Source organism: Vombatus ursinus, unplaced genomic scaffold (genome assembly GCF_900497805.2).
Source record: "Vombatus ursinus unplaced genomic scaffold, bare-nosed wombat genome assembly UNPS02014830.1, whole genome shotgun sequence".
In the NCBI taxonomy this organism is placed as follows: Eukaryota; Metazoa; Chordata; class Mammalia; order Diprotodontia; family Vombatidae; genus Vombatus; species Vombatus ursinus.
In genome coordinates this window covers 40,158,341-40,172,367 of record NW_020954608.1, presented here as the reverse complement: position 1 = coordinate 40,172,367, position 14,027 = coordinate 40,158,341, and the positions used below count along the sequence as shown (strand labels likewise).

Sequence of the window (14,027 nt, the reverse complement as noted above, 5' to 3'; positions counted from 1 at the left end):
CTGGATGATAAGGTAGTGCCCCATTTACTATACTATGCATTTGCTTTTATCCATTCTCTTTGTATTTATTATTGACATGCTTATATATGGATTTATCTCCAAAATACATATATGATGTTTTTGAGTAGAGTTTTCATTTGTATTCCTATTCCTAATTTAGGGCCTGGTATGTGCTAAATGCTTGTTGATTGACTGGTCTAACTTTAGCCCATGTGGTAATGATTTTCAGAATGATCCTTTAAGTTCAACAAAAATAGACAAATATATTGGTTCAAGTGTACATCTATTAATAAAGTTTATATACACATGTAAAAGAAAATTAAAGGGCAGATAGGTGGTGTAGTTGATAGAGCACTGGCCCTGGAGTCCTGGGAGGACCTGAGTTCAAATGCAGCCTAAGACCACTAGCTGTGTGATTCTGGGCAAGTCACTTAACCCAACTGCCTTACCAACAAAAAAAAAAAAGAGGAAGACATAAAGAAAATTAAAGAATTAAGCATAAATCATTAAAATTAAACTATTTAATAAGTATCTAAGAATAAGATAAAGATTCCGAGACTGCCATATTTTTTCTAAAATTGTCATCTACATCAATACATTAGAACTAAAGAATTCCTCTATGAATTAAAATTTAGTATCAAAAGTAAAATGTTGGCCAGTAGAGGGCACTTCTAGGAATCTGAGAAAAAAAGGTGGACGTTTAACATGTACCACAATGTTTAAAAAAAGTTTTATTCAGTATATTGTGATTATGTTTAGTAAAATGCATTGTAAGTTTGCATGTGTAATTACAAATCAAATTTTTAAAAAGGACTGTTAGGTTAGAAAATATAACCTATTTTTATACAAAGGGCAATTATTTCAAGTAATATAAGCTATTTTATAGTCTTTTTAAATAATTTAAAAAATTTTAAAGTACTTGTCAATAGCAATAGGCAGTATCAACACTTTATACATATATATAAAATGTGTATTTATATAAAATGTATGCATATGGCTTATTATAGTTTTTTTCCATTGAACCTCAAGCTTCTTCATATTTTGCAAAAGAATTATCTCCTACTCCTTCAGTATTTCAAAAGACTGTAATTTCATCAATGTGGGCATTCTTTCCACTTACACAGAATGCAACCTCTCTACACCTTAGTAGAGTCTTTTTTGTCATATACTGTGGTGGGCAACAATGTGGAAATAAGCCTCGCCCAATATGGCTAGTTTGGTCCTCATACAACAAATGCAAAACCCTCTCAGAGATTAACTAAGGAGTTTTCTCATTTTACAGATAAGGCAACTAAGGTCCAGAAAGGTTAAATAATTTGCCTAAAGTCTGCTCCCCACTGCCCAATACTCATAGAGACCCATACTCAAAGCCATTCCGGGTGAGTTAGTACCTTCCAGAGCTTCACTCTCCTGGCATATGCTTCGAAAACTCACAGTCACCCTAAACCCCTTTAAAAAGCACTGGGGTAGAAGTGATTACAAGTGAGAAGATTAAATCTGAGAAATACTGTGTGATAGATTGCAGAAAAAAGGATGAAGACAGGGAGACCACAGAAATCAGAGGTGGGAAAGACAAACTATTATATCCATCTTCTGAGCAGAACATTATTTGATAAGCAAAGGGCATCAAATCAGAATCAACTAAATCAATGTTAATCAAATCAACAGGCAATATGATATAAGGGAAAGAACACTAGATGTGGAATCAAAAAGACCTAGGTTTGAATCTTGATTCTGCTATTTACTGTCTTTGAGACCCTGAACCAACCATTTAACTCTCCTGGGGCTCAGTTTTTTCATCTGTACAAGGTGGGAACTAATAATGGGTTACCTACCTCATTATTGCAATAAAAATGCTTTGTAAACAGAAAAGCACAATATGAGTGTGACTTAATCCTACTTGTACTACTAATATGTCGTTAACAAATCACACATTTTGTGCGCATGTTAGCTAAATATTTTTTAAATAATTTTTCAAGTCCAATTACTGTACAAGGGTCTTTCCTTATGACATCTTTTACCAATAACAATTGAAACTAAAAGCTTGTCTTTTTTCAGCTAGTGATCAGTAGTTGTGAGAAATAAAACTGAACCAAACAAAATATAGTTATAATTATTATTAGTTATATGTTGCATTTATAGTAATTTTCCCCCAATAACACAAATGTAAAAAGTTCTCTATATTTAATTTTGTTTTTTTTGGAATCCTGTAGCACTTAATAATCATTATCTCAGAGTCATAAAAGTATTACGGTCTAAGTCAGATGTATACAATAACACACATATGTCATGACATTTATGCCAGAAAATCAAACCATATGTTATGTTTTCATACCATAATTTATAACTTCAACTTCTAATGTAATTAGCAGTTTGGAACAGCAAGTTTCAATGAATTTTTTCAGATAGAGGCTTTCAGAATATGTAGCTCAGATCTATCAGTTATTTATTTTTTCTTATTATGTACAGAAGCTAATTTTCTATTTAAAAAACAAGCAAGTTCTACTTAGACATAAAACATGGGGTAGTGATCAGAAGATCAGAGTGGAGTATGAATAGGTTTAAGGTTTAAGTCCTGCCTTTGACATATACTAGCTAAAAGACCAAAGGCAAGTCACAACCTCTCAGTGCCCATAGGCAACTCTTTTAAAATTAAATCACAGCCAAATGCTAATCTTTATGGGTGGGTCATTTTTTACAATGGGTATCAGTTACCAACAGTGATGAAAAGAAAGTGCAAGCAAAAAAAAAACTAAACTCATTAAATTTCACAGAATCTCAGACCATCTTGAAATCATCTGGTCCAAATCATCTAGCCCAGATCCTCACCTGAAACAGAAATCCCCTCCATCCCATAACAATCTCATCAAATGGCTATCTAGCTCTGTTTAAAGATCTACAAAGATAGAGAACTATGTTATGAGGCTCTCTATTCTACTTTCAGAGAACATTAATTATAAGTTTCTCCTTATACTGAGCAAAATTTATCTTTAACTTTCACCAAATTTACTTCCATCTGGGCTAACAAAGCAGAAAATTTCAAATATATGCTGTCAATTTGCAAAATGCCACTATCCTCTTCTCTTAAATCACTTACCCATACTCTCTACCCTATCAAAAGTCACACTACTGAGATGCCATAAAAAGATTTTTTCTGAGTCACCATCTAACTGTGTGTGTACATACTGTTTCCTTCAATAGACTATAACCTCCTTGAAGGCAGAAATTACATGCTGTTTCCTTCAATAGACTGTAACCTCTTTGAAGGCAGAAATTATTCTATCTTTTTATTCCTAGTGCTTAATAGTGCTTGGCAGAGAGTAAACACTTATAAATTTTTACTGAATGACACATTTCTAGCTTCCTGGGGAAGATCACAATCCAGAGGTGGTGAATTCTTCTTGTCTCTGAAATTAATCAAGATGTCTCCTGTGAATCAGTGAAGGAGGAAGACTCACATTGATTTTGTAAAATTATATTGAGTTAAAAAATAAGTATAAAGTAATAAGCAGTCATTAGGTTCAAAGATCATCGGTGTTTCCCAACTTGGACTTCTTGTTTAGCCTAGACCTCAAAGAGTTGAAGTTTCTTAATTCATAAACCTCTACCATCACCAAAAGATCAACAATTCACATAGACTCTTCTAGTTATCTTCTTCCTTGACAATTTTGAACAGATTTACTGACTTATTTAATCAAATATTGTCAATCAGAATTTATCATTTCTTATAGGAGAAAATGAAATTATTGTGATGACTTTCCAGGGAGGACCTAGGTTAGTATTATCCAAATCAATTGGGAAAACTCCATGATGAAGCTAGATTCTATCATAACATTCACTTTACACTTGATTCAGATAATAGGATAGCTCTGTGGAACTAGACTTGGGATAAATTAAAAAGGGCTCATTTTAATTTTTCTTTAAAGTATAGTATTCTTCTTACCCTAGAAAATATGACCAAAAAGTGGGCTACTTTATTTACATGGATATTATGTTACTGGTCAAATTTTTAAGCCAAGGGACAAAGCAATTCTAAGATCATGTCATAGTTTTGTAAAATAGAGCTTTTTTTCCCTCCTATTCTTAAGTAGTGAAGAGGATGCAATCCTTTTGTTTTCTGATGAGTTCCTTTCTAAATTTCAAAAACTTCTTCTAGATTACTGTATAACAGCATGCCCTTGACCACTACTGAAAAACTGCAACTACACTGCAGCACATCTGCTGAGTCAAGTTCTAGATTCCATAATTTAGGAGTGCCAAGAACATCTTTGGAAAAGTTCAGAGCACAATGATTTAAAATACTGTAAGGTAAGGCTCCGGAGAAAAGATTTAAAAGTCTGGGATTGTTTAGTTTAAGGAAAAGAAGGCTAAGAAATGACCTAACAGGAATATATAAAATGTTATTATATAGAAGGGAGTGAGTTGTCATTCTCAAATGGAAGAAAATGGGCTATGAAACAGAAAGATTCAGGTTCTATGTAAAAGATTTCCTGACAGTGAACTAAATGTCTTAGCTTTGGATGTATTATGATAAATCTTAGTAATTTATTTCACTTTGTAGGATTGTATACATTTTCTTCAGTAAATTAAAAGGGAATACTGTACTTAAATGGATCTGTCATCTAATCCGTTTTCTCCAATTATACAGTTTGTAACTCATCGGTATGATGATTTTTACAATAAAATTACCTAAGACTGAACTTTAACCACATTTTCACTAATACTTTAATAACTAGAAAGTACTTTGCCTACCATTAGATATAGTTGCAAAAGTTTTATTTTTTACTAATGAACCTCTTTCTAAAAAACCTGTGAAAACATCTCCTATTTAAATATGTGTGTAAGTGATTTAAAGATACACATAAGGATATGTAAAAAGGCTATGCAATGGTTTTCCCTTTTCAAGAAAGTCTAAAATACAATCAATCAAAATCAAGCTGTGTTATGCTATTGGATATCTGGGGGGAGGGGATAGTCCTGAAATTTCTTTGATGTAAGGAATTCAGCAGGAAGAAATTCCCTCAACTAATGGAAATGAGCAACTGTTCCACAACTTCAAGTCTTAAGAAAGTTGTCAATTGACAGTAAGAGGTTGACTTGACAAGGGTCACACTCTCTCTCAGTGGGAGAACTAAAACCCAGGTCTTCTTGATCCTGAGGTCAGCTTCTCTATCATGTCACAATGCCCCTCACTCATAGACACTGTAAGTCAGAATTATTAATATACACATTACCACTTAAAAGTTAAGCAATTTGGAGGCAGAGCCAAGATGGCAGAGAAAAAGCAGCAACTCACCTAAGCTCTCCCCAAAACCACTCTGAACACCTTTAAATAATGCCATAAAACAATCCCTGGAGCAGCAGAACCCACAAAAGGACAGGGTGAAATAATTTTCCAGCCAATGACAACTCAGAAGGTCGGCAGGAAAAGTCTGTCGCACTGGGGTGAAAGTGGAGCTCAGTCCAGTGTAGGCCATGCCAGCACAGCCCTGGCCCCAGCAAACCAGAAGCAGGCCTTGGGAGTCACTCAATCTGCAGTGGCAGCGGCTGCTTTCAGAGCTCTCAGCCCACAGACAGTAAAAGGAGGCCGAATAACTTATCAGAAGGAGATTACAAAGGTCTTTTTGCTGGGACTGGGGGTGAGACTCTGTTGCTTTGCCTCTACTCAGATCTGGGTCACAGTCTTAGGTGACAATCCCAGGGCAAGGAGGAGCACTAGGACACCAGAGCTTATAGGCAGCAGTGTAGCAGGAACCCTCTTCACAGTTCCAAGGCAGAAAAGAGGGTTTGTGGTCACTCACAGACCAGAGCACAGGCCAGGAGAGCAGTAAACACCTCTCCTAAGAGCATACTACTTGGAACTGAAAACTTATAGGTCCCTAGAAGTATCTCTGAAAACAACTGCACGAAAACCCTGAAGCGTGGGACAGTGCACCCTCTGCCCTGGAAGCAAAGCCCCACTCTAACAAAGAGTTAAAAGTCAAGAAACAGACTAGAAAAATGAGCAAAAAGGAAAAAAATCTGATCACAGAAGGTTACTACAGTGACAAGGAATATCAAAATACATGCAGAAGAAGGTAACAAAGTTAAGGCTCCTACATCCAAAGCCACCAAGAAAAATATGAACTGGTCTCAGACCATGGAAGAGCTCAAAAAGGATTTTGAAAATCAAGTAAGAGGTGGAAGAAAAATTAGGAAGAGAAATGAGAGTGATGCAAGAAAATCATGAAAGTCAACAGCTTGGTAAAGAAGACAGACAGACAGACAGACAGACACACACACACACACACACACACACACACACACAAAACCTGAAAAAAACAACACCTTAAAAAACAGCCTAGGCCAAACAGTAAAAGAGGTACAAAAAACCAATGAGGAGAAGAATGCACTGAAAAGCAGAATTGGCCAAATGGAAAAAAAGGCACAAAATTCACTGAAGAAAAAACTCCTTAGAAAGTAGTTGGCCAAATGGAAAAGGAGGTACAAAACCTCAGTGAAGAAAATAATTCCTTAAAAATTAGAACTGAGCAAATGGAAGCTAATGATTTTATGATAGATCAAAAAAACAATCAAAACTTAAAAAATAAAAAAATAAATTAATAAATTTTAAAAAATCAATGTGAAATATCTCACTAGAAAAATAACGGACCTGGAAAATAGATGCAGGAGAGATAATTTTAAAATTATTGGACCACCTGAAAACCATGATCAAAAAAAGAACCTAGACATCATCTTTCAAGAAACTATCAAGGAAAATTGCCCTAATATTCTAGAATCAGAGGATAAACCAGAAATTGAAAGAATCCACCAATCATCTCCTGAAAGAGAACCCAAAATGAAAACTCCCAGGAATATTATAGCCAAATTCCAGAACTCCCAGGTCAAGGAGAAAATACTGCAAGCAGCCAAAAAGAAACAATTCAAGTATCATGGAGCCACAACACAAGATTTAGCAGCTTCTACACTGAAGGATCAGAGGACTTGGAATATGATATTCCAGAGAGCAAAGGAGCTAATATTACAACCAAGAATCACCTACCCAGCAAAACTGAGTATAATCTTTCAGGGGCAAAAATAGGCATTCACTGAAATAGAGGACTTTTAAGCACTGTTGATGAAAAAACCAGAGCTGAATAGAAAATCTGACTTTCAAATACAAGACTCAAGAGAAGCATAAAAAGGTAAACAAGAGAGAAATCATAAGGAATTTAATAAGGTTAAACTGTTTACATTGCTACCAGGGAAGATGATACTTGGAACTCATAAGAACTTTCTCATTATTAGGGCAGTTAGGAGGAATATATATAGACAGAGTGCTACACAAGTTTAAATTTAATATGAAGGGATAATATCTAAAAAAATAAAATAAGGGGTGAGAGGAATGCACTGGGGAAAAGGGGTACACAGAATGGGGAAAATTATCTGACATAAAAAAGGCAAGAAAAAGCTTTTACAGTGTAGGGAAAGATGGGGGAGATGAAAGGGAGTGAGTGAAACTTACTCTCACTGGAACTGGCTCAAAGAGGGAACAACATACACAGTCAACTGGATATAGAAATCTACCCTACCCTATAGGAAAGTAGGAGGGGAAGGGGATAAGAGAAAGGGGGAGGAGAAGAGGGAGGTAACATAAGGGAGGGCAGATTGGGTGAGGGGGGAGTCAGAAGCAAAACACTTTTGAGGAGGGACAGCGTGAAAGGAGAGAGAGAAGAGAATAAACACAGGCAAAAACAGGATGGAGAGAAATACAGTTAACAGTTTTAACTGTGAAAAAAATTTTGAAGCAAGTTTCTCTGATAAAGGCCTCATTTCTCAAACATATAGAGAATGGAGCCAAATTTATAAAAAATAAGAGCCATTACCCAACTGATAAATGATCAAAAGATATGAACACTTTTCAGATGAAGGAATCAATGCTATCTCTAGCCCTATGAAAAAAATGCTCTAAATCACTACTGACTGGAGAAATGCAAATTAAAAAAATTCTGAAGTACTACTGTTAGATCGGCTAATAGGACAGAAAAGGTAAATGACAAATGTTGGAGGGGATGTAGAAAAAATGAGACATTAATGCACTGTTGGTGGAGTTCTGAACCAATTCAACCATTCTGTACAGCAATTTGGAACTAGGGCCAAAGGACTATAAAACCATGCACACCTTTTGCCCTAGCAATACCACTACTAGGTTGTATCTCAAAAGAGATAAAAAAGGAAAAGGACCTATATGTACAAAAATATTTATAGCAGCACTTTTCTGTGGCAAAGAATTGGAAATTGAGGGGATGCCCATCAAGTGGGGAATGGCTAAACAAATTGTGTTATGTGATTGTGATGGAATGTTATTATGTTATAAGAAATGATAAGCAGGATGCTCTCAGAAAAACCTAGAAAGAAGCTGATACAAAGTGACATGTACTGTGTACAAAGTAACAGCAATATTGTAAGATGATCAACTGTGAATGACTTCACTATTCTCAGCAATATAATGATCCACGACAACTCTGAAAGACTTATGATGAATGCTGTCCATCCCCAGAGAAAGAACTGATGGTGTCTGAAAACAGGTTGAAACATTTTTTTTTTACTTTATTTTTCCTGAGGTTTTTTTTGTCTATGTTTTCTTTCACAAAATGACTATTATGGGGGCAGGTAGGCGGCACAGTGGATAGAGGACTGGCCCTGGATTCAGGAGGACCTGAGTTCAAACCCGGCCTCAGACACATAACATTTACTAGCTGTGTGATCCTGGGCAAGTCATTTAACCCCACTGCCTAACCAAAAAAAAAAAAAAAAAAAAAAAAATGACTATTACGAAAGTGTTTTGCATAACTACACATGTATAACCTATGCCAAGCTGCTTGCCTTCTCAATGAGGGGGATGGGGAGAGAGGAAAGGAGAAAATTTGGAATTCAAAGTTTTAAAAATGAATGTTAAAAGTGGTTTTTACATGTAATTGGAGAAAAATAAAATACTAAACAAAAAGTTAAGCAGTTCACAATTAATTTTAAGTATAAGTATTTTTCACAAGGGATCTAAAACACATTTCAGCTAAGTATTATTGATCCAAAACTTCAGTCTATTATATGTATGCAATTATTTAATATCACACACATATAATATTTAAAATAGACTTACCTCTATTGTAGGATCATACTCATCTACAAAGTGATTCTGAATTAGCTGTATTGTCAAGGCACTCTTGCCTACGCCACCAGCTCCAACTACCACAAGCTTATATTCAGTCATTTTCAGCAGGCCTTATAACAAAAAATAATAAAAACATGATCAGAATATTCTTTACATATAAATTTAATGTAGTCCAAACTGTCCTATAGGCTAGAAATGAAATGGATACCTACCTTTATGTGGGACATACTTTTAGGATATATTCAAAAAATGTAATATTGAAAATAACTTTAGTAAAACTTGTTTTAATGGCTGCAATGGATAGAACATAAGTCAGATTTCTGCCTTAATACTATAAGCTACATAGCTTAGAAATCTGACTTTCATAATGCTTATGATAACTTTCCCATCAGCATCTTGAGAAAAATAAATCCAATGTGAATACAGGCATGGTTCTTTTATCTCATACTCTGACTAGACCTTTTTAGAATGGCCAATGTGTGGGTTTTGAGCTCCTTCTCACTGGACTATGTCATGACTTCATGGATGAGAAGTGCATAGAGTACAGCACTGTACACCCTCAACTAGACTGACTGCATACCTCCACTGCTGCCATTGTCATTTTTCATGAAACTCTAGCTTCTAAAGAGATGGCAATGGCTGTAAAAACCACAGCAAAGATTAAGAATAGGTGGCAAGAAACACAACTTTGCCAGCTTCAGATAAAGTTGACAAGGAAGTAAAGTTAAATAAGGTTAAAAGTGTATAAGAACAAATTATTTTATTAATCAAAACATTGATTTTTAAAGGATGTAGAAATAGATTCCCCCTGCCATGATGAAATCGTTCAATGTCGATTTGTTCAACATCCAGAATTTATCAACATTACGTGTACTACCATACACACCCTGCCCCCCAATATGCATACATGCGTCTGTATGCATGTATGTGTATATGTATGTATGGCGTGGCCACTAATTTCCTTTATGAAACCCAAGAAAAAAGAGGTACATATAAGAGAGGCCAATCAACACCATTTAGAAGGGAACTGACAATAATCCAAAACTAGATATCAGTTCTGAACAAATTACTTAAATGTGTGCATGAATGCACAAACAAATATATTTAGTGTTTGTACATAAATTTACAGTACATAGAAAAAACATAGAAAAAAATTCTTGGCTCACCCAAGAATAAGAAATATACAAATAGGTCAAAATCCAGATATTCTGGTTTTTCAAATATACCATTCCCCAGCCTGTTTTGAGCCCTACTCACCAACAGGGCCTTACACTCCAAAAGTGTTTGTGTCAGGTAAAGAATAGCCTCTTAATTTACCTTTTTCCATACCCATTTGCCTCCAGCATGAGAACAAGGAACTTGTAACAGCCTAGCTCTCAGCTACTACAGCCAGGAATCTCCTGCTATTTGGCCCTACTCCTGAAATGGTCAGCAACAAATGGCATGGAGAAAACCTACCATGCTTCAAAGCTTAAGTAGCAGTTCCTACACAAGACCTTTCCTGATTCCCAAAAGTTGTTAATGCTTTCCCACATTAACTCATATTGATCCCTTGTATGTTTTGTATTTACTTTTATGTACACATCCTGTTTCCATGAATAAAATGTAAGGTCCTTGAAGGCAGGGGCTCTTTCCTTTCACTGTGAACTCAGCAAATAGCACAGTGACTGGTACATACCAGGTGTTAAATAAATGTTTATAGAATCTGAGCCATAACTTCATCTCTTAGCTCCTGCCCCCCCCAAAAAACCCAGTTACCTTAAAACCCCAAAAAAAGCAGATGCTAACTCAATGAAAGTTAACCATGAAGTGCAAAATCCTCAGTCTGACATTTATGACCTCCACAATCTAGCTCCAGTCTCCAGCTTTATCTTGTACTACTTTCCTTCATATACTCTACAGCACAATGGCTGAACACAGTAACATATTTTTCCATAGGTGCCTTTACTCATGCCTGGAGGGTCTTCCCCTCAAATCTACTTATTTAAATCCTAAACATTATAGGTTCATAGGATTTAGAACTGAAAGGGACCTTAAAAATGATTTAGCCAATCCTCCCTCAGGCTTTTAGAAAAATGATGTAACTTGCCCATAGATTCACAATAACAAAGCTAAGATTCAAAATTGAGTTGTTGTTTTTACTAAATCTGGTGTTCCTTGCACTAATTTCATTCAAAGGATAGGGATGGACCCTGTGATTTCATTGGTCTAGGGAAATGGTACTTTGTAGTCTTAGGGAGTTGCCTGGTACACTGAGAGTTTAAATGACTTGCTCTGGGTCACACAGACTAAATATGTCAGGGTAGGACCTGAACCCCAGGTCTTTCCAGCTTCAAGGCTGGCTCACTACCTACTCTGTCAGACTCCCTCTCTCCTTCAGAGCTCCTCAAATATCATTTCCTCCCAAAAAGCTTTTTCAGATCCTCCAAACAGGAAGGAATCTCTTTTTTTTTCCTGAACTCCCATAGAACCTCTCTAATGGCACTTAATATATCGTACTTTATATCACAATTCATATGATCATAGATTCAGAGCTAGAAGCGCTCTTAAAAGCCATTTAGCCAATCCCTTCAGTTTACAGCTGAGGAAACTGAGACTTGGGAAGGGTTAAATGATTTGTTCAAATCACAGAAAGAGCTTTGTGGAATTAAGCCTCTAATGGTACCTATCCACCTACTTCACATCTCCCTTACTAGACAATAAGCTGCTAGAAGGTACATGTCATTCATGTTTTATTCACTTTTGTATCCACTGTTGCCTATGTGAGGTGCCTAATCAATTTCTACCGAATAAACAAATGGTACATGTGTATGAAAATTTCGATTTCTATACACATGAACTGTTCCTGCAAAGTTGAATGTAAATAAAATCACATTTTAAGTTAGAGGAATAGATCATTCAAAGCCTAAAAAAATAAATCTTATGATTTTTGGAGCTAGAACTAGCAGTATAAAAATAAAATAATACCTAACATTTGTATAGTCGATACTATGTGCCAGGCACTATGCCAAGTGCTTTACAATTATTATCTCATTTGATCCTCACAACAACCCAGGGAAGTAGGTGCTATTATTATCCCCATTTTACAGATAAAGAAAGTGAGACAAACAGAGGTTAAGTGACTTGCCCAGGGCCACACAGCTAGTTAAGTGTCCGAGGCTGGATATGACCACTTACCTGACTTCAAGCCCAGCACTCTATCCACTGCACCACCCCAAGCTCATCGCTGTACAAATGAGAAAGTGACAGTAGCACAGCCAAGAAAAGAAACTTACCAATTTAAGGTAAATAATAGCCTCTTAATTCAAATTTTTATGTCAGCTGTTAAAAACAAATTACATTTGAACATGGCTAGTTGCCTAGTTGCCATCAACTATATTCCGTGGATAAAGTCTGTCATTCTGAAGCTGAGTCCATCAATACTGACATCAATCAATGACTAACGTTAAAACTGTCTGGATATTAATAGCCATTTTCCCTTCTCTAATTCACTATGCTTATTTTTGCATATGTAAACATCAGCTTGTGTGGAGCTTTAGCTATAACATATGCACACACCTGATTAAAAGGCTGCAGTAGGTTGTTTTGGCGGCCACAACTGAGTCCTCACCACTGGTCATTATTGCTAAACGTTGGGAGCTGTTACAACACGGTATTACTGTAGTAACTTCTAGGATGGTGAACACGTTCTGCATTCTTCAGTAGAGATAACCACTTTTAGTTTGTGGGCGATATTTTTCTTGCTTAAAAATAAACTTGACTCAGCAAAATTCTCTGGGATAAACCATTTTCCGTTTACAACTCATACAAGGTTTAATTCCACACACCTAGAGCTTTCTGCTGACACTTGCCGAGGCTACAAAATGTCACATACAAGGGAGGTAGTCGGAAACTCAGCGGCTGCAGCAGGACTATCCCCAACATAACCTCCGACGGGGGTCTTTGACTACTTCTCAATTCTCTTGGGAAAGGACCCCCCCCAACACACACACACACACACACACACACACAGTCTTTGTTCACAAGGAAAATGAGCACTTAGCAGCAGCGGCGGCAGCACAAGAAGTTTCTCGCTCGCTCGGGGAGATGCTAAGGAGGCAGGGAGGACATCGCCAGGCACCCGGGCTGGGCAGGAGAGGCGGGGAGGCGGCCAGGAGGGAGTGCACCGACCCACCGACGGGCAGACCGGGGCGCAACCTCCACCACGCCCGGAACCGCCCTCGGGGCGGCCGAGTTTCAGCTCGCCTCGAGCCCGGCCGGCTCTCCGGGGAGGGAGGGAGGAAGGAAGAAAGAAAGGAAAGAAGGAAGGGGATTCCCGTTCAGGAAGCGGCGGCAGCCTCTCCCTGCACCCCCACGGCTAGTCCCTGCCGCGGCTCTGTCCCTCCCACCCAGCCCGGGCTCCCCCACCCCCCTACCCCCGCCAGGACCCCTAATTCATTCACTCTCAGTCCGCCCCGCCCAGCCTGGCGCCGGCGAGGAAAGGTCGGACCCCGGGCAGGGACTCGGGAGGGAGGGCGGCGGGGCCCGTACCTCTCTTCCGCGCCGGAGAGACGCTGGGTCTCGGGCCCGCACGGCCGCCTGCGTTAGCGCCGCTCTCGAGCCCACTCTGAAATGGCGGGGGCCGCGGAGCTCAGAAGGAGCCGGAGCCCGAGGCGCAGCCACCGCTGCCGCTGCCGCCTCTGCCGCCGCCGCCGCCGCCGCCACCGCCGCCTGGGCAAGTCGAGCCCCGAGCCAATGGATGGGAGCCGCGAAGGCCGAGCTATCGATGCGTTCCGCGTTCGACTTCTTCTTGGGCGGGCGAGAGAGACCAGGGAGCGGCCAGGGCGGTGTGAAACGAGAGAGAAAGAGGGAGGGAGCCAGGCGAGAGCTGAGATCG

General features: G+C 38.2%; 1 protein-coding gene across 3 annotated transcripts in view; it reads right to left on the bottom strand.

The window, feature by feature from the left end:
* KRAS (KRAS proto-oncogene, GTPase) overlaps positions 1 to 13,788 on the bottom strand; it is a 45,439-nt gene extending 31,651 nt beyond the window's left edge. For 2 of the 3 annotated variants that reach the window (XM_027838632.1, XM_027838630.1), the window contains exons 1-2: positions 13,682 to 13,788; positions 9,140 to 9,261 (exon numbers count right to left, since the gene is read on the bottom strand). In XM_027838632.1, the coding sequence (XP_027694433.1) occupies positions 9,140 to 9,250 (111 nt within the window). In that variant the 5' untranslated portion in view covers positions 9,251 to 9,261; positions 13,682 to 13,788. Of the gene's footprint in view, positions 1 to 9,139; positions 9,262 to 12,709; positions 12,848 to 13,681 lie in introns of all 3 variants that reach the window. The other variant, XM_027838631.1, reaches the window with a different exon arrangement.
* Positions 13,789 to 14,027: the final 239 nt, after the last annotated feature.